The sequence below is a fragment of the Simochromis diagramma genome, unplaced genomic scaffold, assembly GCF_900408965.1.
Source record: "Simochromis diagramma unplaced genomic scaffold, fSimDia1.1 OVJJ01000321.1, whole genome shotgun sequence".
NCBI classification, from domain to species: Eukaryota; Metazoa; Chordata; class Actinopteri; order Cichliformes; family Cichlidae; genus Simochromis; species Simochromis diagramma.
In genome coordinates, this window is record NW_024386772.1 from 11,544,862 (window position 1) to 11,572,571 (window position 27,710).

Here is a 27,710-nt window from a genome sequence, read left to right on the forward strand (position 1 = left end):
AAGCTGCACTTTCTTTTTGCCTTATAGTCTCATTTGTCATAACTTCTCCGTTTTGTGGTAAGCTTTTCTTTGGCTGTCACTTCTTCACCCCGACCTGTCTTATTTGGCTCAGCAGAACTAAAATATATATCGTGCTGCTTTTACACACGGACTCACATAAGCTCAGCGATTCTCTGCGCGATCAACCTCTCACATGTTTAAGCTTGCTGCGGGAGATTTCACTTGTCATGTTTGCATAGTAAGCTAACGATTAATAAGACGATGTCAGAGGAATTGGTGCACAAATTATCATCACTCACAGATCAGTGCTGTCGCTCTCTATACACAGTTCGCACGATTGCAAAGTGAAAGCAAAAAAACAAGCGCAAATTCAAACGCGACTTCAATATGTCACATATTGACAGTGGCTCACCGATGCCAATGACATAATTACCCAGCTACATTTCTGAAAGAATGCAAAAGCATTGACATATATTTTCCTTCCTACAATAGCCCGACGGGCAGGGAAGAGATAGATTTTGGTAGCCCGTCTGAAAAAAATCGCTAGCCCCAGGACGTCAGGCTAGCGATTTTGCGAGCCCTGTATCTGATTGAGGAATTACTCATCTTTGGAAAAGAGAGTTTATTACAGAGAAATGTCTCTTTCCAAAATAAAAGCTATACTATCCGCTTCTTCTGGGCTATATTCTCAGCAGCATAAGGAGAATCATGTGCTAACAGCTGTCTAAATGACTCGGCTAAAGTTAGTAGCATGCTTGTTGTTTTTGTCTTTGCACTAGGATGATGTCGGCGTAAATGTGCAGTCATATTCGTTGTGTTCCCACTAGTGCTTTCAGGTTAATCTCGTTGAAATGACCTTAACGCCACAACACGGCAAATCTCCGTTAATGAGCTACCGCCGATCGCCCCGTGCATGGGGCTAGACGGCCAACACGTTAACGAGCTAACTGCGCTAACACACTAGTTCCCACCCATGTAATTAAGCATTGCGTGGCACATCCAACATACTGTTTTACTTTAGTCCATGACTCGCTTACCTTCAGGGTCATACGTCACATGAAAACCAAAATAATTCCAAACGCCAGATCTGAATGAGAGTGGGGGAGGTCCATCTTGCAAGGAGAGCTTAACTTCTGTCTTGCTAGCTTGCCCTGCACTCTTCCTTCTGACTATGCTGTCTGTGTTGAGCGCTCAGTGGATCTGCGCTCGACAGTGCAGCCTAGGCGGAGTAGTCGAACGCAGATTCACTGAGCGCTCAACACAGACAGCATCGTCAGAAGGAAAGTTGATAAAATAAATTACAAATGTTGTATTGTTCGATACATATGCGTACCGAACCGAAAGCACTGTATCGAACGGTTCAATATCGATACGAATATCGTTGCACCCCTAACTGTTACATATCAACACTTTCCCTTGAGACATTGTACACCGCAGAATTTATTTCCCACAGTTTACGGGAAAAGGCAGAGAAAAGTGAAGTCGAAATTCTTTCCATTGTGTCATTATTAAAAATTATATCCAGTTAAGCCACCTGCCACTGTGGGCTTTCACAGAAGTGGAGTGGATCAGTTTGTTGAAATACAGAAATTGATGGCGTTAGCTTTGACAGCTGGAAATTTGGGTCACAGCACCACACAGCTCTTTATAAAGTTTTGCTGGGAAAAGCGACAGAGCAGGATGGATAGTTAGTCAGATCACAAGATCATGCAGACACAATATCTCCATGATGCGGAGTTTACAATTAATGCATCAACTTCACAATGATTTCATTTTATTAATTTTTTTATTGAAAAAAGGACAAACTGTTTTCAACAACTGCAATATCAGAATACAGTATTTGCATTATAATTTACAAAAGATAAAAAAAAAAATCTGTTCAGTCTGTGGTTTGTGCAGGAAGGTGGGAAGACCCTGGTAGAAAAATAAAAATCTAAGACAGGAGAAGTGCCCATGTGAGATCCTTACCAAAAAAGCATTACAGTGTTCTGGCATCCACTGAGATTATCCACGCTCGAATGTGTCATAATAACTCCTAGAGTAATAGGTAAAGCTTAATGTTACGTAAGACTGAAGTCAAGCCCTCTCCATCCGGCCAGGATTTCTGATTGTAAGTGAATTATTAGTCCTGATCTTTCATAAGACAAAGCAGGGGTCCATTCAGAAATGACAAATAACTTCACAAGACCCACAGTAAGGAAGCTAGAAGGTTAAAAAATTCCAAATTCTGCAAATCTCCCAAGTTGCCAAGAACACTGATGTTAAAATAACATGTTAAAAAGCTATTCAAATAATTCAGTGTTTCAAAAGCCAAGCTCTGTTAGATGAGGATCAGTTCAAGTTTCCAATTAACTAACAGATGTGTTACAGTTGCCTCTTATTAATATGTGCACATCTGGCTTTTAGGGAAATAACCTAGTTTCTGCTCTTACTGGGAGGAAAAATCTCAAGTGAGGAAGAAAGTGCACTAAAGCTTTGGAAAACACACCGACAAGAGTCATGCTTGTCTATAGCTAGAAATAAAACTATAGGCTGCATCGGCAAACTTCAAAACGCTTTAAAACACAAATAATACATTTTGGCTTCTAGATTTCTGTCTGACATACAATATGTAACTTAGCAGCAGCTGTCATCAACATTTATAGCCTTGGCTAAAGGTTGAGCTTCCTGTCACTTTCCACCACTGAACAGTATTGCACATTACAACACAGAGACCTGTAAGAAGTGGCAGTATATTGCACAATGAATCACATCTTAATGCTACTTCTTCTGCTTTACATCTAATGCATTGTGTGCGTAGTCGAAGCCAAACCACCTGAGTGCCTCTACTGGGACTAAGACTTCTGTTAAGGCACACATTGCAAGAGATGCTCTATAGACAAGATGATAGGTTGAGGACAGCAGTGTACTTATGCCCGTAATCTGTGCAAGACATAATTTTAATCCTCAATCGAGCTTTCAGACCAACACATTGAAGAATACTGCAAATAAACTTCGCTAAGAGACCAGCTCATTAACAAATGATACCTTGTTTATTTAATGGTGGCTGAACTTGTAAAAATGTTATAGCCTGTTAAACAAAAATGTTGTCATTAAATGTATGATTAGAAATTTATAGGTTTGGGTTGTTGCTGCAAAGAATGATGAAAACATGTGATTCAAATAATTCCTTGTTTTTTATATATGTATAAAATTACATATATATAAAATTAGTCTAGCTAATCACACCTTGTGACATTTATTCCACAAGGATGAGGTATTACACCATAGATGAACCCCATGCAAAAAGTGCAAACTACGAATATGCAAGTGATTAAATAGGCAAATTTAGTCATTAAATGAACTGACTATTCTAGTCAAATGTTTTACCGTGGATAATATTCTGCATTGTGCACGGAAACAAACTGCACAGTGTGTATTAGCGAAGGCATCGATCCCATTTTATTCCTCTGGCACCATGCAACCAGTTAATCTCTCACCATACACAACACATTTGTCTGTACGTGTTGTTTCATGTGAGAGCTTCTGCATACTGAGAAGTTCATACTCAAATTGCAGGGTTTATTTGCCCTGTATTTTCAAACACAGCAATAGAGACCCAAGTCATATGAAGCTTCACGTACCCTGTGACAGTTTTTAACCTGGGTTCATATTTCTGATTCTGCCGTCAAAGGCCTTGACTCTAAAGGCAAAGAGTCAAGGTTGCATTCAGAGTCTAACACCTCATCTGTGTTTCTGTCCTCAAGTGCGCAAACCTCAACACCCCTCATTACCATGTTTTCTTCCTCCTCAAACTCCTCCTCCATTTCAACTTTTTCAAGAGCCACTTCATTCTCATAACAAAAGGAGTTCCTCGAGCTAGAGGCAGTGGACTTCTTCTCAGCCAGTTCCCTGGCACTACAGCTGGGCGTGCTGGGCACCTCATAGGTGTTGTCAAAGCGAGAATAGTCCACTTTATAGTAGTTCTTTTCTTCAAAGAGCACTGGCTCAAAGCGGTGGCCCCAGAGGATCTCGCTGGCAATATAGGAGCTCCGACACTGAGTAGTCATGGCTGTGGCCTCGACCATGCCCTCGAGGATCACCACTATCTCAAACTCTGATGTTTCCAACTCCTGCTTGCTCAGCTCATAAAATGGGCTGTCCTCATCAATTTCATGAACAATGGTAATTGGAGAAACCAAGAAAATTCTGTCAATGCCACTGTCAAAGCCTACGTCAATGTCTACCTGATCCAGGGGGATGAACTCTCCCTCGGCAGTGGTACGGGACTTGAGGAGTTGGGCCCTTACGTGGGCCTCCACCAGGTGACTCTTCCTCAGGTTTCCCACCCGCCACATCAGGCAAAGCTTGCCGTCCCTCATGGCCACTGTAGCATAGTGACTGAACACCAACGTCTCATTCCTCTTTTTGGGCTTTGCCATCTTGGCCATGACGGCACCGATGATAAAAGCATCAATGATGCAGCCTACGATGCTTTGGAAGACGACCATAAAAACAGCAACGGGGCATTCCTCCGTCACATAGCGATAACCGTAGCCAATTGTGGTTTGTGTCTCCACTGAGAACAAAAAAGCAGCAGTAAAACTGTCCACGTTGGAAACACACATCTGAATCTCATTCTCCAAGTCCCCATAAGAGAGAGCCACTAACCAAAAGACAAAGCCAAAGAACAGCCATGACAGCAGGAAAGAAAGGCAGAATATGACCAGCATCCAGCGCCAGCGAATGTCCACGCAGGTGGTGAAGATATCTGCCAGGTAACGCTGGCCTTTCTCGCTCATATTGATAAACTGCACATTGCAGTGGCCATCCTTACTGACGAAGCGGCTCTGATGTTGGTGCTGCGTATGCCCCTTGTTGACGTTGCCATTGCCGTAGCCATTTGGCATGGCAATATTCGCTAGCTTCATGCCATCTTCCTCAGAGGACACAATGCTGTAACGGTGGCCTCTCACACTCCCCATAGTTTCCTCTTGGGAGGGCTGGGCCGATTCTGCTTTGGAAAACAGTCTAAGTTTTTGGTAGAAGCGTTGGAGAAACAGTTTTAAATGATCTTGAGGACAAACTTGTGCAGAAAATGTGAGAAACAGGACTCAGTCCTGTGAGGGACGGGGGAGACTAGGTCTGTGCTTCTCTGCCAGTGATGAGCACTGTTGGTGAGGGCTGGTCACTCTTCTTTGATGCCTGGCTTGGACCTCATTAGTAAAGTGGGCTGTGGAAATTATAGACAGAGAGACAACATAGATCAGCACAGCTAGGTGTGTGGTAGCTGTTAAATAAATAATGCAGTGCACATCTAAAGTTAATAGCACAATTCTAGTATACTCTCAGAAAATGCATAAACTGAGCAGTCAGAAAGCACAGTCAACAGATTAGGTAAATTAGCAGTAATAGAAGGAAAGTATTAGACACCTGGCAAAGTAGGAAATTATGTTTACACTGCTTAATATAAGTATTAATTAGGGCGGGCCCTTCCTTGGGGAACGGAGTCAAATTATAGATCAAGTTCATGTTAATCTAGTAAATCTCTTAAAGAAAAATACATTACAAGCTGCAGCTCTGGACAGACATAACAGAATCATATGTTGCATGCATGTAAAAACCTATTGCACATTCACAAGCTATTACATGTCATTACTGAGCGAATACAGAGTTGCCCTGAACCACAATTAATGAAGCAGTAGCCTTGCTTTATATGTAATAGAACAACAAGGACAGCTAAATTAGAAAAGCTATTGACTTGATGTGTGTGGCATGAGAGGTCCATTAAAATACAACACCACAGGCTACAAAAGGTTATGGACAGCCAGACACGCTCTGGTGGTGCCAAAATAAATCACTGCTCCACTTTTAAAACTCATTATCTCATCAGAGATTCACATCTGAAGTGCATAAATGAAGTCCAGAGCCCTTTTCAGTGAATATTCTGATTGTTCTTAACTCTGAAATTGTAGCCCGTTTAAAAAAACAACAACAACAACAACAAAGTTCTTTGATAGTCATTCAAGTCATTTAAATTGTTTTAGATATTGTCAAGGGTCACATGGGATAAGATTTGCTGGACGTGGTTTCCCTGCATCGTCTCTGTTTTCTCAACTTATTATGATGTCATTGTGGGGTCAACTTGAAACAGCAACAGGCCACTCATAATATGAGGCACCATTTACACAGAGCAAAGCATGCCAAAACATTTTGTTTAATAGGTTTCAAGGTTTCAATGTATTTTACTTGGTATTTTCAGGAAATTTAAACCATGCTTGTTCCAAGTTTAAAATGTTTTATCTTATTTTGTTTTCTCCCATACACTTGCAAGGAGTCTTATACAAGCAATTATACTGGTGTATTGTGGAACACAAACTCAAACACTTGGATGGAGTCTCCAGCTTTGCATGTCCTGATAAACCTGCACTGAGTGCATTGCAAGCTTCCTTCCTTATTGCACTATTCAGTACTTTCCCGCTCAGTTAGCTTTTATCTGCTCAGTATCACATCACTTATTACAGCAGGTTGTTTCATGGTGACAGAAAAGGCTTCCAAAGGCTGCACAACCTGGGATTGTTTGTTTTGCATGTGTTCTCATTTAGAGCTAACAGCTGAGGCAGATGGAAACTGGTTACATAAAGGTGGTCTATTTTTCATCACACAAATCGATATATATATATATATATATATATATATATATATATATATATATATATATATATATATATATATATACATACACACACACACAACATACATGCATATATGTATGTGTATATATACATATATATATACATATATATATATATATATATATATATATATATATATATATATATATATATACATATGTATGTATGCTGTATGTAATTTCCTTTTTTATTAGACAGTAAACAACATGTTTATCACGCGCCAACTACAGAGTTAAGAGTTTAGTTCAAATCAAAGACAATCCTTGCAGAACATCCAGTTCACATCCTGCAGTCTCTGAAACCACACTGCAACAACAATAATATTGTTGCAGAAAGTGGTATTACTTTCTGATCAAAACTTTTTATTCCTTAAAAACCGTGAAAAGTCATTTTTCACGGTTTTTAACATCAACACGCACATTCAACTACTCCCAATGTCCCCACATCCATAACTACACAGAACATTCCCACAACACATGTTTTTACCTACCTGTTAGTCCTTGGCTGCAAATAGGATCGTTTCTTGTCGCAGTAAGTTCCATATGTGCGCCAGATATGCGCACTTTGCCCTTTTTTAAATCTCGACGTTCTGTTAGTACTTTTTTCTGGCTTCTCGTGTGGAGCTGTAAATTCTGCCATAACCCTCTCCAGCAATACTGAAGAAGATATTTGTGGTTGAAAAGACAGACTTTAAAAAAACACGTGCGCATATCCCCGCCCCTGTGGCAGTGACAACCAATGGAAAGCTGCAGCGCCTGTTTAAGGTTTCTAGTCCAAAAAGAGGTTATATCGTTCTTATTTATTTATAGTTTATTTATTAATGTACTTTTTGGCAGACTGGGACACTCAGTGTACATCACTTTTAAAACTTCACGGTGAAACTGGAACCAAGCAACAAACATGCATGACGCTGGTCACAGGAATACAATTTAGGTAAGGTGGTAAGGTAAGGTGTTTGTTAATCGGTGTTTAAGTCTAAAGTAAATAAAGTGACTGTGCGAGAACGATATGACTGTATCTCTGACCTGCACAAAAATCTCTAGGACTGCAGGAATATTGAGTGGGTGAACACAAGGGGGAGGTAAAGAGCTACAAAGGTAATTACATACACAGGACTCAAAGTAGTTTTTATGACTGGTACTATTTTTTATCATGCAATTAGAAATAAAACCCATTTTGAAATGACCAAAGAGAAGATTTTTCCAGTTTATTTCACATACACTTTCATTTTACATGGCAGAAACAAACATGAATTTCTGAATGCTGTATTATATGATTTTACATTGGCTATAAACATATTTACAAAAGCTCACCTTATCACATAATCTTTATGGGAACAGTGAAAGTTGCATTTTAGTTTCATTTTGATTTCTTTTGTCATTTCATCTACAAAAATGTTTGCAGGATCATCTCCTCATTGATGTTAAGATTCACCTGAGCAATGTGTCTGTTTCTCTTCCCTATTGGTATAAGTGTGGTGCCATCTGCAGGACGTCCCCTCCTGTTGTATTCCTCTGCACTGAGGAAAGGCACCGGCACCCATGTGGTCACATGAAAAAGACTGAAGTCCACCTTGTAGTGTTTCTTGCCCATTTTCAGCATGTCCTGGAAACGCTGGCCCCAGCGGATGTCTGCTGATGTGTAGGAAGCACGTGTTTGGTGGAGTATTCCTGTGGAGTCCCCTGTGTAGGTGAAAGAAACTACCAGCTCAAAGCGATTGTCCTGCAGGTTATCAGGACCCATGTTGTACAGGGGACTGCCAGGCTCTAGCTTGTGAATAATAGTGGTAGGTGTGGCGAGGACAATCTCCCGTTCCTCTATATCTAAGTCCTGGTAAGTGATTACAAGTGACCCCACTGGCCGTTTTACATAGCGGATTAACTGGACCCTGACGACCCCCTCCAGGATGTGATTACCTCTGAAGTCCCCGAGGCGCCATGACAGACACAGAACCCTGTCTCGTAAGTTGACCACCGCGCATCTGCTGAAACCCACCGTCTGGGCTCTCTTACGAGCAGATGCCATCTTAGCTACAACAACGCCAATGACAACTGTGTCAAGAAGACAGCTAAACACAGTTTGAATCGTCACCACAATGATAGCTACAATAGAGTTTTCGGTTACATGCCTGTAGCCGTAACCAATAGTCGCCCCGGTCTCCATTGAGAACAAAAATGCCCCAGTGAAGTCGCGCACATTTGAAACACAGAGATCATCATCTGCATTATCACTGTCTCCATTTACATGGGCAATTAACCAATAACACAGACCAAAAAGAAGCCAAGACACAATATTATTAAGGGAGAAAATAAGGAACATCATTCTCCAGCGGATCTCTACAAGACTGGTGAAGATGTCGATCCAATATGTGGTCCAGTCTCCAGGGGCCTGTTGAAACATCACAGGGAATTTGCCATCTTTTTGCATGTAGCGGAGACTCTTTTCCTTCTTTGCATTTTGCCTGCCCAGCGTGTGGACTGTGGTGCAGCAGGTATCAATGACCTGCTCACTTCTTTCTGTGCTCATCTTGATTAAATCTAAAGTTCAGTCTCCTGCAGAAAGACAGAGATGACATGAAAATGCAGACTAAAACATCAAGTTTTTAGTTTACCTTGAGTAACGTGTCATGTATTCATTCACTCATTACATGTGACTAAAATGTAGATGCAGACTCAAAACCTTCATGTTTTAGCAGCCACGGTCACTCTGTGCCTTTGGCTATTAGCAGAAAATGAGCAGGTGTGAAAAAAATAGACCTCGTGATCACCTGCTTCTTGTTGGCTGATGATTAACTAAAAAGTTCCATTACAAAGCTTTCAATAAACACTTATATGGCCACATTATAAAAAAGTGCAATTGTGAATAGGAATTTTTCTTTTCAGTTCTGTTAAATTACCAGCACTGAAAATAAGCCAGTTAATAAATCTACAGTTAGGCATAAAAAAATAGCGCTGTGGTCGCCCCTGGTCAGACTCATTAGTACAGATATGGGAAAAAAATTAATAAATCAGTCATCGTTCAGTGAATGATCAAACCACAAGCCGAGCATTGTAACTTGCACGCACACATTAATGTTTACGTTTAGCAATCAATTGCACAGAAAGAGTTATATAAGACATTAAGAGAGGTCAGATATAATCCAGGTCCAAAACCATTTTTATCATATTGATACCAAATTGTTATTAGGGCAATTACACAGACTTATGTAAGCACGGCATGTTCCTCTGTTATATTGTAAGTATGCCATTTTCTTCCTCTCATGTTGTTTTTGTCTTGGACAAAACACCAGCTTTTTTTTTTACGGGAAAAAGAACAAACATGTATGTTTCTACCAGTGGGAAAAAAAAGCCCAAAAAACAGTTACCAGGCAGATCTAAGTCAAAATGTCAATTTCACGGCATTTCAACAAGCTTCCATAAACACTAGTTTTCTGATCCTATTGTACTTAACCGTTATTTAAGTAAGAAAAATATTGCATTAACTTAGTTGGATCAATTTTTTTTTCAATTTCAATTTTCAACTGTTAATGATCAGAATTGTTAGATGTTACGCAGTGTGTATTTTTTTATCCTGTCAAGCTTAATATTCTGTTTGAGTGCCTGACATAATTCTTTCATAATGATACGTCCTTTACTGTATTGTCTGTGCATTTTTCTTTACTTTAACACATTTTGCTTGCTAAATTACTCACTGTTACAGACTTTGTTGCTTTATATAGATTAGGCCCCGACCATCCAACAAGATTAACTCAAGCTATGGGAAAACCTATTTTCCTCAGTGAAAAACCTTTTTTTAATCACTTCGGCTAATCTCTTTAGTTTTGAATTTTAGCCAAGTTTGCTGTCTTCCAGATGTGACAATGGCCAGCAGGGAGCAGTGACCAGTGTTTTGATAACAGAGTGCAAATGACTTCTGAGAAATTAAAGTCATAAAAAGTTAAGGCCAGCTACTGTAAGTTTTCACTCGAATCCTAAGAACTTAAGTCTCGGTTTGTCTCGGTTAATTAAGCAAAAATCTTGACCTTAGTGCGGTGTAGTTATTAATCTGTGTTTGTTATTGAAAGGGTAAATAATTACTCACCAACAACCTCTAACAGTTTTCACCTCCAAATGTTACCTCAGATGTCAAACTTTAACCACACCTAACACATAAAATAAGGCAAAGCCAAGACGGTTTTATCACTTTTTGTCTGCAGCACACACGCCTACTTCGGGTGTTATTGATATCATAAATGACACCTGACAATCAAAGGCACCGCTTTAAGCTTGTTACCAGTTTTGTTCTTCAGGATCTTAGTCACAGATCAATAAGCTATGTCCTTCCAGTGAGTGTTTTTATTACTTATTTGAATGAGCTGCGTGCTGTTGTTTATCTGCTCTCGAGATAAATGGCTACTCAATAGGTCTAATCTTACATCTCCTGTGGTTTAATTATGAAACCAAATAATGTTAATGTTTGTACAGTCGTGTCAATCAACATCATCTTCAAATCAGTTTTCATGACAGTTTAATAAATGTCAGCCCAAAAGATGAACTGTCTTATTTCTACTTTTTACTAAGTCTTCCATGGAAAACTATGTCAAGGTAATGTCTGCATTTTGGTATATGTTAAATTAATGCACAGAAAAAAACAGGAAAACAAGTGCAAAGGTATTTGGATTACAAAGTAGGGGAATGCTAGACTCATATTTGCTGCAACAATCAGTCTGTTCCCTGAATGTCAAATGACAAGGACAGTCAGGTCTAAGAAAACGGAGACCACTCCCACCCTCGAGGAATTCTACAAGACAGTTGAAATGACACAGATCCAGTATGCTGTTAAGTCATTGCAGTTTACAATGTATATATCACTATCGCTTGTTGTGCACGAAGGATGCTTTTTGTCAGTCTTATTTTTCTCCTTGTAACACAAGTATGTGATTTCCCACTTTCCATGGGACTACATTACTGTGCTGAATGAGAGCACATTAAGCTGTAAGAGTCTTACCTGTTAATTAACTGGCACTTTTGCATCATTTAATTATATTAGCTGTTTTGTTTCAGATTTCCAGCTGGTGAAATTTTAAATGTCTTTCCAAATTAGTTCCTTGTTTTTAGAGTAATAATAATAATAAAAGATTATTTAGGATCCACTTATTATAACTGAATGTCTCTTTTGTTTTCTGTGAGTTTTGTGAGCTTTACTTTTATAAACGTAGCCTCTTGTCTTTTAAATATTATCAATTACTAAGTAAAAGAAACTATGCACTTTTTTCTATTAGCATTTTTTTTGTAGCTCACAAAGTTAATTCTTTTATTAGAAAATATGATCATTCGATTAAAAACGCTGTCTTACACATTAGGTACCCCTTTAATAAACCCATTGCAAAGCACAAACATGTTCAACTTACTTGCAGAGTAGATCAGAGTACGTCAGGTGTCACAAGTCCATCAATTCCACCAAGCATAAGACGATGTGTTGCTCAAGTTGTGGTAACCTTCACATTTAGTTGGCTGCAAAGTGTGACATTGTAGGGGGCTGGCCTGGTCCTGAGGCAAAGTCCCATTTTTTTGTGATATCACTGCTAGCATGTCTCCTTGAACCCTTATTGGATACAAGAATTTATGACCTATGGAATATTTTAGAAGTTCCTTATGACAAAACTGGTATGTCTGTTAAAGCCTTTTCATGTTAAAATTCTGTGATTTATTAGAAAAGAAGTTAACCTTTGCTCAGTCATGTAAAGGCTTTGTCATTGGCACACAGATTTTCTTTGTCTCGATTGTCCCCAATTTAGCTCTGATAAGACAAGGAAGATCACAGGTGAACCGAAAGTACACACTACGTTTCAAACCACTTTTACTGCAGTCATAAGCAAATTTAGCTGCAACAAGGTCAGCAACAGCAAAACAAACTTCTTGTGCTTTCAAAAATAGATCACGATCGTCCCTCCATTTCAAAACCTGCCTGATTCACGAAGCTGATTTTCTAAAGTAATGTGTGAAGACAGAGATAAGACACATTCCTCTGAGAGATAACCTGGAAGGGAAGTTCATCAGTGTGTCACTTGCAAGCAGCAGCTTTATATTGAATAAGTGAAAACAGACAGGAAATAGTATATCTATTTAACTACATGACTGATAACACAAAAATATGAAGGTTACACAAGAGTGTATTGATTGGTTTATTGATTTATTTACAGTTTCTCCCTCCACACTGTGCAGGGCCATACATGTATGTATGGCCCTGCACAGTGTGGAGGGAGAAACTGTAAATAAATAAGAGGTAAAAGTAAAAATGTAAACTAGTTAAAAGAAGATTTTGATCAGATAACCAATACAATAAGCTCATACTGACTGTCAATTCAATTCATGTTTTTTAATACAGCGCCAAAATCACAACAACAGTCGCCTCAAGGTGCTCTATATTGTAAGGTAGACCCTACAATAATACATACTGAGAAAAACACAACAATCATATGACCCCCTATGGTGACAGTGGGAAGGAAAAACTCACTTTTAACAGGAAGAAACCTCCAGCAGAACCAGGCTCAGGGAGGGGCGGGGCCATCTGCCACGACCAGGTGGGGTGAGAGAAAGAAGACTGGACAAAAGACATACTGTGGAAGAGAGCCAGAGATGAATAACAAGTAGGATTCAATATATTCAATATTGAATACATAATTCAATGTATTTGTCTGCAAGGCTACACATTATGACATACCTGAATTAAGATTAGAATTAAAGGGCCATGCAAGTGATGGGCCAAGATTAATTCACTTTATTTTCAAGACTATTAGAAAACATGTAGACCAGGGGTCCCCAATCCCAGTCCACGAGGGCCGGTGTCCCTGCAGGTTTTAGATCTCATCCTGGGTCAACACACCTGAATCAAATGATTAGGTCATTACCAGGCCTTTGGAGAACTTCAAGTCATGTTGAGGAACTAATTTATCCATTTAAATCAGCTGTGATGGATCAAGGACACATCTAAAACCTGCAGGGACAACGGGACTCATGGACTGGGATTGGGGACCACTGATGTAGACTATGTGTCTGTGACTGAAAGGTATGTGACTGCTATGGATTAGGAGTGATGCTGTAGTGATCCACCACGAAAAAGTGGTAAGGAAACAATCAGATTAAAGACGATCTACAGAGTTTTTAAGAGAAAACTTTGATTAAAAAAGAAGATGGTGTTTTGAGCTGGAAAAAGAGGCAAGAAGGGTTTAATTTAAGAGATGTTGTTAAATCATGTGTCAAGCATGCAAGGAGTTAAATGTACAGTAGCGCATGCTTTCCAGCACATAAAATATTACTGAGGCCAAATTTGTTTTTATTTTTTTGTTTTTTTAGAAATTTTAGTTTACTGGAACTATTATAACTATTTTCTTTATATTACAACTATGTAATCCAAATGCATATTAATTCAAATTTTCATTAATATAATATGACATAATATGCTGTACAATTCGAAATTTAAGGATGGCCTTAATTAAAATCAACACACAGAGGCACAGCAGTTTGAAAGACAGAGAGATCTGTTTATTTTCGCATTGTTAATAATCCATAATTATACTGCCTACAGGGTACAGCAACAATATGTCTTTACATATGAAAAAATATGTATTGTACCAGCTCAATGCAGAATTTCGACTGAGCATTATGTAACTTAATAAGCTTCTGAGTGACTTCATCATGCAGCTGTCGAAACTGGATGTTTGATCAATGGTCACGCCTTTTTTCAACTTAACTTAAACCACAGATGTCTCAGATCTTTGTTCTGAATCTATGGCTGGCAGACCAGCCTCATTCAGCATTACTGTCTGTATTACTGGTTGCTTCAGTTCACTCTTATGTATGACATACACAGCCCATTGTTAGGCAGATTAGCATAGCTCTAATAACAACAAGCAGCTGGAGCTACCTGTATCTGTCAGTAGGTAAAAATACACTGGAAATAAATGTGCTCTGTTTACACAGGATCACTCACGAACACACTGAACCCTCTGTAAATAACCATGTTATTGTGTTCCTAAAGGCTATTGTGCGTCAGTGTCTTGAAGCGTGCACACTCTAAGAGGTTACACGACATAGTTGGGTTATAAAAGTGACATGTCGGGCTGAACCTAAACAAGGACGATAGGACAGTTATGGTAAAAAGTTGCACACCACTGGTCGGTCAATTTGTAGTTTTTAGTTGGATATAAAGTCCGGTTTAGAGACTACAGAAATGCTGAAATTTCTTTCCCACAATTTAGTGAGGACTATGTTCTTACTGAGTGTAATAACTGTAGGTAAGTGCACCTTACTTTTGTCAAAGCTTATCCTACAAAATATATTATAAGAGGGAGCAGAACAGTGAAAAAGTGTTGCAAAAAGTATTCAAACTTATGTTCAAACTTTTCTCCAATTTTAGAACATGTGCATTCATCCAACTGCACAAGTCGCCGATGTCTGAGTAACGTGTTGATAGATAAAAATCTGTTGTCGCAGCCACAGAACGATAGCTGCACTCACAAAGTCCGAGTGCCAAAATTAGAGTACCAGACTCTGGAAGTTGTAAGTATTAACTTTTTGTAGTGGAGCTAATTTAGAATATATTTTCATTTCTCCATTTACACGTCTTTGGTGACTCTTCTGTATGACAGTTCTTTGTTACCTAATTTGTTTTCAACAGAACACAAAGCAACTCCGTCTACTAATTCTTCTACAAGCCTCGATCGTAAGCTTCAAAATACTTTTTAAAAAAGTAAAAAACAAACAAACCCCAAAACATTATTTAAAAAAAAATAAATTTTGATTTGAAAACACAGGAATGGGAAGATCCTGAGTTGGCGTGGGACACATCGGTGTACAGGTTTGATGAAGTAATTCTGCCAGTAGACAAAATCTGGACTCCAGAGCTCCTTGTAACAAACGCGTAAGTAGTTTCATCCAAGAGCCATCACTAAGCCAGTTCAAACAATGGCTAAAATTCTTCTGAGACATCACTTATCTCTTCTGTGTAGAATGACATCAACTCTGAAGCACAGCTCTGCTAATGTGCTGGTGTACAGTAACGGCACAGTGAAGGACTATCTGATCATAAATGCAGAGGTGAACTGTGAAGTTAACCTGTTCAACTATCCCTTCGCTTATGATGTGTGTCCTGTTGCAGTACAAGCCTGGGGCACTGACAGTAAGCTCAGCAATTCACTAATATACTACATATGTGATCATTTCTGAGATGTGTTTTATAATGTCTCGTTTTCGCGTACTTTTTTGGCCATTTGTATGAGTTGAAATGTAAAATTTATGCATTACCATTTGAATAGAATTGTAATAATTTTAACAGTAAGATAATCTCATAACAACACCGTTGATCACCGTTTATGATCAACGATCATAAAAGTATAACATGGAAAAAAGCAGGGTGTAACTGCAGTTCTTCAAGGTAATACGATATAACTTAATTCATTGCAGGTCTTTGCTACCAGTTTTACTGCTTTTAATTTGTGTCTTACAATATTGCCAAGAAGTCGCTCGATTACTGAAAAGAAATTATCTTTATGACTCTATTTTAAAATAAGCAATCTCAAAGCAGACTTCATTTTATTCAGAATGTGGTACAACACTGGTGTTTGGTGAAGTGAGACTAAGTGATAATAGTCACGGAGACTGGCAAACGGTGGCTGCAATACTTCAGAAAAAACGAGATGACCGCAATTACATCCAGGTAAGTTCACCCAGGCCTGCCATTTGTAACTAAGGGTACTGCAGTGACTGTTTAAGAGTTAAATTCATTTTTATACACCCCCCCCCCCTTCCAGCAGTTAAAAACTAATTAGACTAAAAATAAATTAAATGATTATCATTGTGTTTTTTGAATTCCTGAAGTTTAGAAGACATAGCCAGTGTCAAAAAGGTTTGTTTCGGGGCCTTTACTGCAGTGAAAAATTGTGTCACTGTCCAAAAATGAATGAATCTGGCTGTACATAGACCCACTTTCTTTCATGGGGGGGGGGGGATTTGCTGGTTCTCTTGTCACATATGATGGTGACCCAACATTTTTTCAACAGCTAGGACGAGCAAAGAAAGGACTTATCTTATTAACTGCTGCATCCTTAGATAACGTCCTTTTCATCTTTAGATTGAACACTGGCTAACATTTATATACATAGGTGTAAAAAAATGTCAAGTGTTACAAAGATTCTTTCAAAAATGAAAAGCCACTTACTTTATTTCCTTCTGCTATGTTTTCTGTTATACTCCTAAGGTGGAACTAAAACTCAAACCTACCAACCCGTTCTTAACATTGATGCTGCCCAGTTATTTGATCCTCTTTGTTGATATAGTCAGCTTTGCTCTGCCACTGCGAGGTGGAGGACGCAATGCTTTCAAGGTCACCCTGGTGCTCAGCTTCACCCTGTTTATCAATATCCTAAATAGCCAGCTCCCTGGAGATAGTGAATGCAGCCCAATAATCCGTGAGTCATGTTACAAGGAGAAACATGTGCACAAACAAACCGTATACATGGCCTCACACTGGGTGTTAAATAAAAAACCTGACTAATTTGTTTGTGCTGCAGGACCCCACTTCTGTATTTGCCTGATCTTCTTGGTTGTGAGCATGCTGGTGTCCATGCTAACTACTAGGCTATCCCTAGAAGGCCAACTGGTTTTCTGCTGTTGGTCCAAAGGATCAGCCCCCAAAATTACAGAAAACAAGGAACAAAATGAGGATGAAGGTGAGGAAGACTTGACTGTAGAGCAAATCCTGCAAATATTGAAACTGTAAATTATTACTATGTATGAGGTGTCTTGATGTTTATTGAGGCTTGATTTTTTTTTAGTAATAATGGCATAACCTATTCTAACTATGATTTCAATCCCTCCAGAAACTAAAGCTGACATTAGCACCATCCAGCCGAATGGCTCAGAGAACAGTCGAATACTCAGAAAAGTGGCCAAATACTTGGAAACTCATGAGACCAACGAAGCGGAAAAGGAGAGACAACACAAGTTTGCCGACATGTTGGACAAGACTTTTTTCTGGATCTATTTCATTGGTGGCCTTGGATACCTTGTTATTATGACTGTAATAATGTTAAATTATAAATGTGAAGTTAACCATTTTGATTTCTGGTATAACTGATGTGCATTAAGAGCTGCTCTTAAAACCAAACTACATTTATTTAAAGCTAAATCTTAGGGTACATGTCAGCTGCAATGACTGATAAAAACCTCTGCATGTGTGTATTAGATTAGTTAAACCACACTGTCACTATGATATGCCAATTACAGATGTCTACAGATGTGTGCAAATGTGTAGTTGTACTGTGTCTTTGGGTGTTTAACAAAAAAGATGTTATTGCATGCTTCTAAAAATAAGAGAAATAAAGACATTTAACTTTCACCATGAACTAAAAATCATTTTTAGGGTTTCTTTATTGTGATTATATCCACATATTTACCAGATCTGCTAAACCCAAGTGTTCCTTTGTTGCCACCAAGTGGCTGAATGATTCACCTGCAGTCTGGCGACAACGTTATTAATCGATTTTCCTCTTTGACATATTTTTTTATGAGATTAACTAGTAGCTGGACTTCTGTTTATCTGCACAACACTACTAAATTGTGAGGATGTTCATATTTAGAATTTGGGACGATATACAGTCATCAAGCACATTATTAGGTACAGCTTTCAAGTACTGGGTTGGGGTTTCTTTTGCCAGAACTGCCTTATTCATGGAATATTCAACACAGTGCTGGAAACAATCTTTAGAGTTTCTGGTCCACATTGACATGATAGCATTACATGCTGGCTGGAGATTTGTCGGTTTCACTTCAATGGTGAAAATCTCTTCTTCCAGCACGTTCCAAAGATGCCCTATTGAGATTGCGATCAGGTGACTGTGCAGGCCATTTGAGTACAGTGAACTCTTTGTCATGTTCAGGAAACCAGTTTGAGATCATTTCAGCTTCGTGGCAGTGGGTACTAAGGGACCCAAAGTGTGCCAAGAAATGATTCTGTATACCATTACGCCACCACCTCCTTGACAGGAGGAAAGATGAATCCATACTTTCATGCTGTTTATGCCATATTCTAACCTAGTATCGGAGTGCTACAGCAGAAATTGAGACTTATCAGTCTAGTCAATCGTCTATTGTTCAATTTGCATGAAAATTGTAGCCACAGTTTCCTCCTCTTAGCTGGCAACAGTGGCACCTGGTTTGGACTTCTGTATGCCTTGGTGATAACAAGTGGTTATTTGTTTGACTTACTGTTACTTTTCCTTGCGCTAATGAGCAGCTAAGAAAGTCAATACCTATTTCATAGTTTTGACATTCTTATTGGTGGAAAGCACCACAAGATAAGAGTCCCTGGCTCTATGAAATCTGATGGGTCACATGACGAAATCTCATGACACATACAAGAGTGTTTTAAGAGAATATAGACATGCTGAATCTTTCCTAAGCCTTTTAAATACTTTATGACGACAATAATATATTTGGACTACCACAATGGTAAGATTCAAATTTCAACCCAAAAATGACAGTAAACCTTTATTTTCTTATTTACCATAACATATAATTTCCCATAAACATACCTTAACAAAAATGACCAACTTTTGTATAAATTTACAGCTAAACTGCAAAACACTTTGTCTTTACAATACCCAATATCAAACACCATAAAAAGGGTAGGTAACAGGTAATTACATACATTTTCCCAATAATGCACAGTAAAATGTATTTTTCCATGAGGCTACAAAAATGCATGAGTTGTCAAAGGCTACAAAGTGGCACACCCTCAAGATAAAAGGAATGATTTCCTTATCCAAATCCTCTTCCTGGAATTTAAATCACCCATGTGCTGTGAAAGAAGACCAAACACCTTTTTTTTTTAATAAGAAACAGGCCGATCCAGCAGCTGACTTCAAAAACTTTCTGGTTGCTTCGTTGCCTTTGTTTTAAAAAAGAAAAAAAAAAAAAAAGAGGAAAATATTAATGTAAAAGTTCATTAGACAAACTACAGAAAGGAAGGGCTAATGTATGATGATTCACATACCCGTTTAAGAATCTGGACACCGAGATAGTTCTTTGCCATGTTTCTCAGGTTAGACTTTCCACCCACCTTGCACCTGACATAACCATACAGGTTTGCCCATTGTAAAACCAAGCCCAATATTACCACAACCTGGAGGAAACAAGAAGTAGATGTCAGCCAATAATCAGCAGCTATTTAAGTTGTCAGGAATGTGTCTTACACGCTGAAACTCTAAACTGACCAGCCATTTAATATTAAAGGAGAAGACAGTGCTGAACACAAACAGGATCCAGAAAATGGGGCACACAAGAAGGCCGAGCCAGAATACCCGGGATTCTGCGCTGGACTTTGTGTTTTTGCTGTGAGTCTGTTAAGAAAAGTAGACATATTTAAAGATATATATACACATGTTATATCACCATCAGTCAAATGAAAAAGGAAGATGTCACATAAATCTGTGCACTCTGTCCTGTCCACCCCATGATTCAGTGGCTTGTAGAACCACTTTTAGCAGCAGTGAGTTAAAGAACTTGAAGTGATTGTTTTCTGGATGAGTTTCTCACAATGTTGTGTTGGACTCTTCTTTGCACCATTTGCTTCAATTCATTGAGGTTTTCGAGCTCTGAGTCTTTTCTTTGTCTGGTGTAGATCTGCTGTTGTGCTTAGGATCATTATCCTGACATATGGACCAATTTCAATACTTTGGCATCCAGAGGTGTTCACAGTTGACTCACTGACTGCAAGGTGCACAGGTCTTGTCAGTAAGAAGTATATGTGGTGACATGTTGAGTTTGGTTTTCTTTAAATATGTCCAATTAACATTATTCCTAAAGATGTGGTTTGTTCAGATGGCCTAAGATACCAAGATACCAGAGAAGAGGTTTTTCTCTCACAAAACCTTCCAAATAAGCCACACAGTAATTCTCTAAACATGCAAACTGAGGCTGTAGAGTCTAAGATGTTGCAACGAGGTTGCATAGGTCAGATCGCATTATATGATCTGACCTTGGGAGTGAATTTGCTGGCATGGCCACATACTAAAATCAACAGATCAGCAAACTACCAACAGCTTTTTTAGAGGTTCTTACAATTGCTGATCAATTAATCAAGTACATTTGATTTAAAGCACTTGGATGTTTCTTACTCTTTTAATTCCAATGGAAGCAGTAAGAGTGTGGAAACTCTTTTTTTAGGTGACTGTATATTGTGGCTGTGTATGTACATTTTCCCTTATTTTTCTATTTTTCCATCTATAAGAATAGAATAGAATAGCCTTTATTATCATTGTACAGAGTACAATGAAATTGGAGTGCCACTCCCTTGGTGCACGTTTCAATAATAAATATAAATGTAAAATATAAAAAGTACAAAAAAACAATCGTAAGTACTCAAAGCTGGTGGTTTAAACCTTTCATACCTGATGTCTGTGAAGGTTCTAAGTCATCCAGGTCATTGTAGTCTAAGGAAGCGGTCCCCAACTTTTTTTCCGCGACGGACCGGTTTATGTCCAACAATATTTTCACGGACCGGCCTTTAAGGTGTCATGGATGAATACAACAAAATAAAACCAGTACCGGTACCAAAGAAAAAAAAGATTTATTCATAACATATGGGAAAAGACCCAGGGAAACCGGGTTAATGATAAAAACGATTCAAAAATAATGCTAAAAATCGATAAAACCCCTGAAAACCATTCAACAAGCTTCTTCGGCTTTGGTGCAGAGTCACAGATTTTTAAGCTTAAAAACTTGTGACTCTCTCTTCTGTTCTTAGAACAGAAGAAGCTTCTCGGATGAGAGGTGAAACATCTTAAAGAAACTTAGAGAAGTTCAGATTCTTTTCTTTCCAAGCTCCTTAGACCCATTCAAAGCTGATTAGTTCCTACTTGCCTTCTTTGATTCAAACACCCAGTGGCTCTTCCCATTTTCATCCACGTGATTCCACCATCGAAGACCCACCAACAATCTGCCGGATACATTCTAAAACCCACAAGGTAAGTTGTCATAATCTTTTCCACATGCATTTAGTAATTTTTTTCTAATAAATGATAAAGTAAAAAGATAAAAAAATCTCAATGCAGTGGTAAATGGCCTGTATTTATATAGCGCTTTACTAGTCCTTAAGGCTAGTCCTTAAGGACCCCAAAGCGCTTTACACATCCAGTCATCCACCCATTCACACACTGGTGATGGCAAGCTACATTGTAGCCACAGCCACCCTGGGGCGCACTGACAGAGGCGAGGCTGCCGGACACTGGCGCCACCGGGCCCTCTGACCACCACCAGTAGACAACGGGTGAAGTGTGTTGCCCAAGGACACAACGACTGAGACTGTCGGAGCCAGGGCTCGAACCGGAAACCTTCCAATTACAAGATGAACTGCCAACTCTTGAGGCACGATCTATTCCCTTATAAAAAAAAAAAAAAATGTGCGTGGCAGCTACTTATATAACTGCATTTAGCCCTGTGGTGAAACGTTACCCACCTTGACAGTCCAGAAGTCACATGATAGCAGAAGTATGATGGTGACCATGCAGACAACAAAGCGACCGCTGAGAATGTCACAGAAGAGATAAACCAAGATGGCACTTGTTCGGAAGAAGAGATGGAAAAAAGACACCAGAGGATGTCTGAAACCCCCAAATGGAGAATTTAGTCTTCGTGGTTAAGGGGGTTTGGGCTAAAAAAAAAAAAAAACACATTAAGTGCAACATCTTACCTCATTTTGGACCTTTTTCTCTGGTTATTCTCATCCTCTTCTCCAAAAAGAGGGGCATCCTGAGTGTCCTGAAACCAGAACAAAGTTAAACACACCGAGAAAAGTACCTGCTACGGCGCTTTACTCTTATTTGATAAATATTAAACAGTCTAAAACGCCTATTTCAAAAAATAATCTCTTCTAAATACTGATACAACTCAAATTTAAGCTCGATCACCTGTCTCTGCATTTTGGCACCAGAAATCTCTACTTCCTGGTGACGTGTAGTAAACAAACCCGTGTGCTAAGGACCCCACGAAGGTGTGGCTTTGAATTTGCCAGACACAAAGGTAAGAACAACACTCCCAAATACGTAGATTATCCGTTTATGTTTTAAGCTTGTTGTATTAATAAGTAGCCTACCTGCTGGACGGGCTCTGGGAAAGCGTTTTCTTTGTTGCGTTTTAACTTATTTGTTTTGTAATTTTTAAAAAGGGCAGTAAGGGTAAGGAACTCGAGAGGCGAAAGCTAATTGGTCATTACACTACAACACCGGCGCGTGTCAGAGCAGGTGAGTCGTCACAACTCCCTTTACAGTCACTGGGCCAGTACAAAGGTAACGCTGGGATGTATTTATTCAATTATTATGGCATCTATAATCTATCTATAGTCTTCAAACAGAAGGGCGTAAACCCCCCAAAACTAATGCAGCCAGTGATTCGACATAAAAAGTTCTGTATTTATAGCACCATTTAAATCGCTAGTGAAGTTAGAAATGTGAACATTTCTGACCGATTCTTTTCGTTTGTGTGTGTGGTGGTTGGAAGATGATTTTTTTCATTCGTTTTTTTTTTTCTTAAGCTATACAGGAAGAGACGTGGGCAACGCAGATCTGACTAGTCGTGTTTATTGTAAGGTCTTCACTGTTTTCAATAGGGCTGTGCGATATGACCAAAATCTCATATCCCGATATAAGACATCTATCATCCCGATAACGATATAAATCACAAAAATGTAACATTTTCTGTAAATTCTGTGAATCTCGGGCAGCTCGACTTGCGGGAAGTGTTTCCAGCTGCGCGTCATGTACCTGGAGTCGAGTGTTTTAACAGATGCATGAAACTATACATTTTAAGACATAAGTTGTAACGTCCGCCGTTTTCTTTGTGAGTATTTATTACACGGTGTGCTGTGGGAAAAGCCTGTTCTAACGTTTGAGTCTAAGGTTTATTTTTTAGCACCTGGCGGCTTTTTTACTTCTCATCCGTAAATAATCCGCTCTTTCACGTGATTCAGTTTATTCTGAAAAATCTCAACAGGATCTTGAGCTTTATTGTGAAAGGTTTATGTGGAACTTAAACAAGCGGACACGCGATGGTGTTACCGTTGTTGTTGCTAACCACAAGCATAAAAACAGGCACTTGTCTGTCCCTAGTGTGGTTATATTAAATATAAGAGAAAGAGAGAACTTTAAGAAATTAATATAGCCACTACAGTGACCATCAAAACCATGAAAAAATATTGCCGTAAACAGTTTATTTTGCGACACCACGAAACAAACAATAGCGTAAAATGAAACGATAGACGTTTTTATATCGTCATCCGATATATATCGTTTTATCGAACAGCCCTAGCTTTCAATGGTGATTTCAAAATAATACACCACTACAGTGTTGGCTGCTTATGATTATAGTTATGACAGCTGGGATCCAGCTCCAGCGCGCCCCCAACCCTGAAAGGATAAGCGGAAGCGAATGGATGGATGGTTTGGTGAGTCAGAAAAAAATACATTTAATGTTAAATTAAAAAGCCAATACTATTTAGTTTACAATAAATAAAGAGGGGGGATAAATGAGAAACTGAAATAATAATAATTACTTTGACTTTTATATTGTAAACTTGAATTAATAATAACAACAACAACAACTCTTTTTTTTTTTTTCCTTGTTTCTTTTTGTGCATGCGTTTATTTTGTGCTTACATGCCTGAAGTGTAAATCAGTTAATACAAGATCAGAAACAAAAACAGCTCTGAAAACATTATAAATACATGTGCATTTTCATATAAAAAATAATCAGATACATCTTAGTGGCTGTATTCATTAGTTAGTTTTAACTGAAATTTGTAAAGAAAAATCATTGGAACAAACCACGGGTTATAAATGGTTTAAGTGTCCACCCAGTCAGCTGTACGAGTTGCACGCTTCCATGTTATGATATCAGAAACACCTCAAAAAGGTTGGCAACCGAATGCATTCGGTAAAAGATGCCAAAAGGAAGTCCCACGTTTACAACAGGAGCCCATACGTTGAATTTGTAGAATTCAGTTTCAGTGGTGTGGTCAAACTGAGGACGAGCACCAAATGCAGGCATGATCCACAACTGTAAAAAATAAAAAATAAAAAATAAGAGAGCCTTAATATTTAGTGAATTTTTTAAAACTATATTTAAGGCAGCGAGAGATGAGGTACTCACAATGATGTTTCCCATGAGCAAAAATATGCAGACCTCCTTCAACACTTGTCGCTTCCACAACAGTTTGTATTTGTACTGTATCTTGTCGCCTTGCAGGTTATCTTCTGGCATATCAGGGCTTGTCTCTGTGTTCGTGTTTGAGCCTTCGTGGTTTTTCATGTCATTGCCGGGTTCCACCACATAAGGATTTACAATCACAGATGGTTCCTTCACTTCGTGAAAAGGCACCCGATGCAGACCTTCAATGATGAAAAAGTTCTGCAGGCCAAGCTGGATCACCATAATTATGGCACAGGACAGATCGAGCCTATTCAGGGGGTCTTTGACTCCTGTTGAAATCATGGCTATGATACTGAAATAGCTTATGACGAACTGTCCCAGTGAGGCTCCGACCAGCAACCCCACATCCAAGTTGCGTGTGGGACTTTTTTCTGACACGTGTTCGCGGTCATCAACCCTGTAAATCATCATGCCGATCACAGTCACAATAGACATGAGGCTCACTATGACTATATTCATGACAAAGTACATCATCAATGCTTCTTCTTTGGTTTTTGCATCTTCATTTTTCATTTCCATTTCATATGCAATGAAGGTCGCCAGCCCTGCGATCACTAACAGTATTCCAAAACTAGGACCGATATATATGCCTTTAAGACGGAATTTGATTTTGGCGTGGCCATGTTCACCTACTAATCGACCCACGTTTTTCCACATGATGTAGGCCATAGCAGATGCAAAGAGGCTGTACTCGATATTGAAAGGGTACAAGTAGTAGTAGGCAACCTTGAAGATGCTACATGAAGAGTGGCTGCACTTACACTCATAGTCTCCATAACTTGCTGTAAAACATGAAACAAAAGAATTATGTTGTGGTTTCATACAGACTCTTTTATCTAGTACATTTTAAAAAAAAAACTGCTTTAATTACCTCTACTGATGTACAAACTTCGCCCAGTGAGTTCAGTGATGTTGTCCAGATTGGTGGGAACTAACGTTTGGTGAACAGACTCCTCAGCAACTGCAGTCATCCACAAAACCAGATTTGTGGAGAGGGTGAGCATCAGCCCACAACTAATATTGAGGGATAAAAAGAAGGTAAAATAAAACAAGGATTAGATAGTCCAACATAAAACATATCAGATAATACCTATGAGTGTAATGTTTCAGGTTATTGTTATAGTTTAAAGCTAAATCCTGATTAATCAGCATGGAAATTCCTTTTAAAGCAAAGAGTTTCAAATCTAAATTTTAAATATAAACTGGTTCTCTTACTTCACTGTTATAGGAAATGAACTTCCTTTGAGGTTTTTTTAAATCATTTTTTAACTAAAACAATTCACATGAACTTTTTCTACACCTTCTAATACAGATGGTAACTACTGGTTATAGCCTCCTTTTAAAAAGAGACCTTCAGAAGGTCTGGGAATCATAGACAGTGAAAAGCATAATTGGTGGCTGCAGCATTTCCAGTATAAAGTTACTCTGATATTTTTCACAGCTTCTTGGACAACAGATTTTACAGTAACTAGGTTACTTTCCCTGTATCGAAATAGATACCACCCGGAAGTACCATGATGAAGAAAGGGGTAGAAAATATCTTAATTACCTACCAAGAAATGTTCTTTTGTAGCTGCACGCAGTCTTTGGAATGGACCCACAAGAAGTATGTCTACAAATTGATTTTACAATTATTCAATAATTATTTTGCAACCATCAAGACCAGATTAAATGTAGTAAGGAGCATTTTATTATTCATTTCTACCTGCACAAATATGAAAACAATTTGCACCACGGGAAATGCAACTTTAACTGCAGAACCACAGTGGAGGTATCCAACATAGCTGGCAATCTTGAAAATATCCATGATAATGCTGAGGACTGCAAACAGCACAAGTCCTCCTGGAGGAGCAAAAAAGAAAGAAGATGTAGAACGGATGAAAAATCGTAAAACTACCCAATAATACTTAAACTGAACTGAACATTTACTCACCCCTGAGCCATGTTGGTCCAGCGTGGGCGTCCTTGTAATTGACAGCATTTTTAATCCTGGCTGTGTAGATGCTGTAATAAATCATCCACATGGAGGTAAGCAGGAGGATGATGATGAGGAAAATCTGCAGGTGAGGGGCTTTGATATTTATATCTTCATAAGTACTCCCGGTGACCAAGACACTGCCCAGGATCAAAATGTTTACACATATGATCCCAGATCCCATCCATCCCCAACTTTGGCTTTTTTCCTTCCCAACTTCTGCAGAAGAGATCTTCAGTTCGGATTCATTCTTGCTTCCCTCCTGACCAGGTGAATTTATGTTGTTTGACTGGTGGACCTCCTCTGTTTCCTTGTCCTGGGCCATCATTCTGCAGGGTTCACATTGATTTCCTGTGGTCAAACAGTTAAACTCATAGCAAGAGCTGATAGACATGGCTACTCTCTCTGCTCACAGGTGAGTTCTCTGCTGGATTTGTTTCTATATAAGACAAGACGGGTTTAACAGCCACACCCAGTCTTGGTTGCTATTAGTAGAGTGATCCTGCGCAAAAGAAACTTTTCCACGAATGCCAAATCAGCACAATTTGGTCTTTTTCTTTTTATCTAAAACAAAACAAATTTTTAAATCAACAAACAAAATTCTATTTCCACACTTCTGGCTCTACACATAATGTGTACAATAATGTGTAATGTGTTCAAAATCAGAAAAAATATCTCCTGCAGTTAAAATATAACTAGATCAGCTGTGCTTTTTTCTTGAATTCACCAACAGCATCCCATGTCATCTAAATAAAGAATTACAACAGAGCAGGTGAAAGAATTGTATAATATTATTAAAAAAAAATGGCGCTTATCAGA

At 38.8% G+C, this 27,710-nt stretch overlaps 5 protein-coding genes across 6 annotated transcripts; 1 reads left to right on the plus strand and 4 right to left on the minus strand.

The window, feature by feature from the left end:
* Positions 1-1,781: 1,781 nt before the first annotated feature.
* Positions 1,782-7,347, minus strand: LOC120744538 (inward rectifier potassium channel 2-like). Its single transcript, XM_040049018.1, has 2 exons — positions 7,165-7,347; positions 1,782-5,212 (listed from the first exon to the last, which is right to left on the minus strand). The coding sequence occupies exon 2, from the start codon at positions 4,962-4,964 to the stop codon at positions 3,648-3,650; it is 1,317 nt and encodes a 438-aa protein (XP_039904952.1). The 5' UTR covers positions 4,965-5,212; positions 7,165-7,347; the 3' UTR covers positions 1,782-3,647.
* A 516-nt stretch (positions 7,348-7,863) lies between these two features.
* LOC120739102 (inward rectifier potassium channel 16-like) lies at positions 7,864-9,880 on the minus strand. Its single transcript, XM_040040767.1, has one exon. The coding sequence runs from the start codon at positions 9,198-9,200 to the stop codon at positions 8,061-8,063; it is 1,140 nt and encodes a 379-aa protein (XP_039896701.1). The 5' UTR covers positions 9,201-9,880; the 3' UTR covers positions 7,864-8,060.
* Positions 9,881-14,683: 4,803 nt separating this feature from the next.
* LOC120744588 (zinc-activated ligand-gated ion channel-like) lies at positions 14,684-18,136 on the plus strand. The gene is made up of 9 exons (XM_040049087.1): positions 14,684-14,949; positions 15,072-15,214; positions 15,333-15,377; positions 15,469-15,575; positions 15,664-15,833; positions 16,255-16,370; positions 16,911-17,121; positions 17,224-17,382; positions 17,533-18,136. The coding sequence occupies exons 1-9, from the start codon at positions 14,886-14,888 to the stop codon at positions 17,787-17,789; spliced, it is 1,272 nt and encodes a 423-aa protein (XP_039905021.1). The 5' UTR covers positions 14,684-14,885; the 3' UTR covers positions 17,790-18,136.
* Positions 18,137-18,356: 220 nt separating this feature from the next.
* zgc:112148 (uncharacterized protein LOC550424 homolog) lies at positions 18,357-22,739 on the minus strand. 2 transcript variants are annotated; one of them, XM_040049101.1, is made up of 7 exons: positions 22,621-22,738; positions 22,404-22,471; positions 22,170-22,314; positions 21,575-21,664; positions 19,927-20,052; positions 19,707-19,835; positions 18,357-19,601 (listed from the first exon to the last, which is right to left on the minus strand). In XM_040049101.1, the coding sequence occupies exons 1-7, from the start codon at positions 22,630-22,632 to the stop codon at positions 19,575-19,577; spliced, it is 597 nt and encodes a 198-aa protein (XP_039905035.1). In that variant the 5' UTR covers positions 22,633-22,738; the 3' UTR covers positions 18,357-19,574. The 2 variants fall into 2 exon arrangements, with proteins under 2 accessions (XP_039905035.1, XP_039905043.1); XM_040049109.1 differs by lacking the exon at positions 21,575-21,664 and having other exon boundaries at positions 22,621-22,739.
* A 1,567-nt stretch (positions 22,740-24,306) lies between these two features.
* LOC120744555 (proton channel OTOP2-like) lies at positions 24,307-27,421 on the minus strand. The gene is made up of 6 exons (XM_040049042.1): positions 26,850-27,421; positions 26,622-26,758; positions 26,470-26,528; positions 25,788-25,930; positions 24,857-25,698; positions 24,307-24,763 (listed from the first exon to the last, which is right to left on the minus strand). The coding sequence occupies exons 1-6, from the start codon at positions 27,283-27,285 to the stop codon at positions 24,593-24,595; spliced, it is 1,788 nt and encodes a 595-aa protein (XP_039904976.1). The 5' UTR covers positions 27,286-27,421; the 3' UTR covers positions 24,307-24,592.
* Between the last annotated feature and the right edge of the window lie 289 nt (positions 27,422-27,710).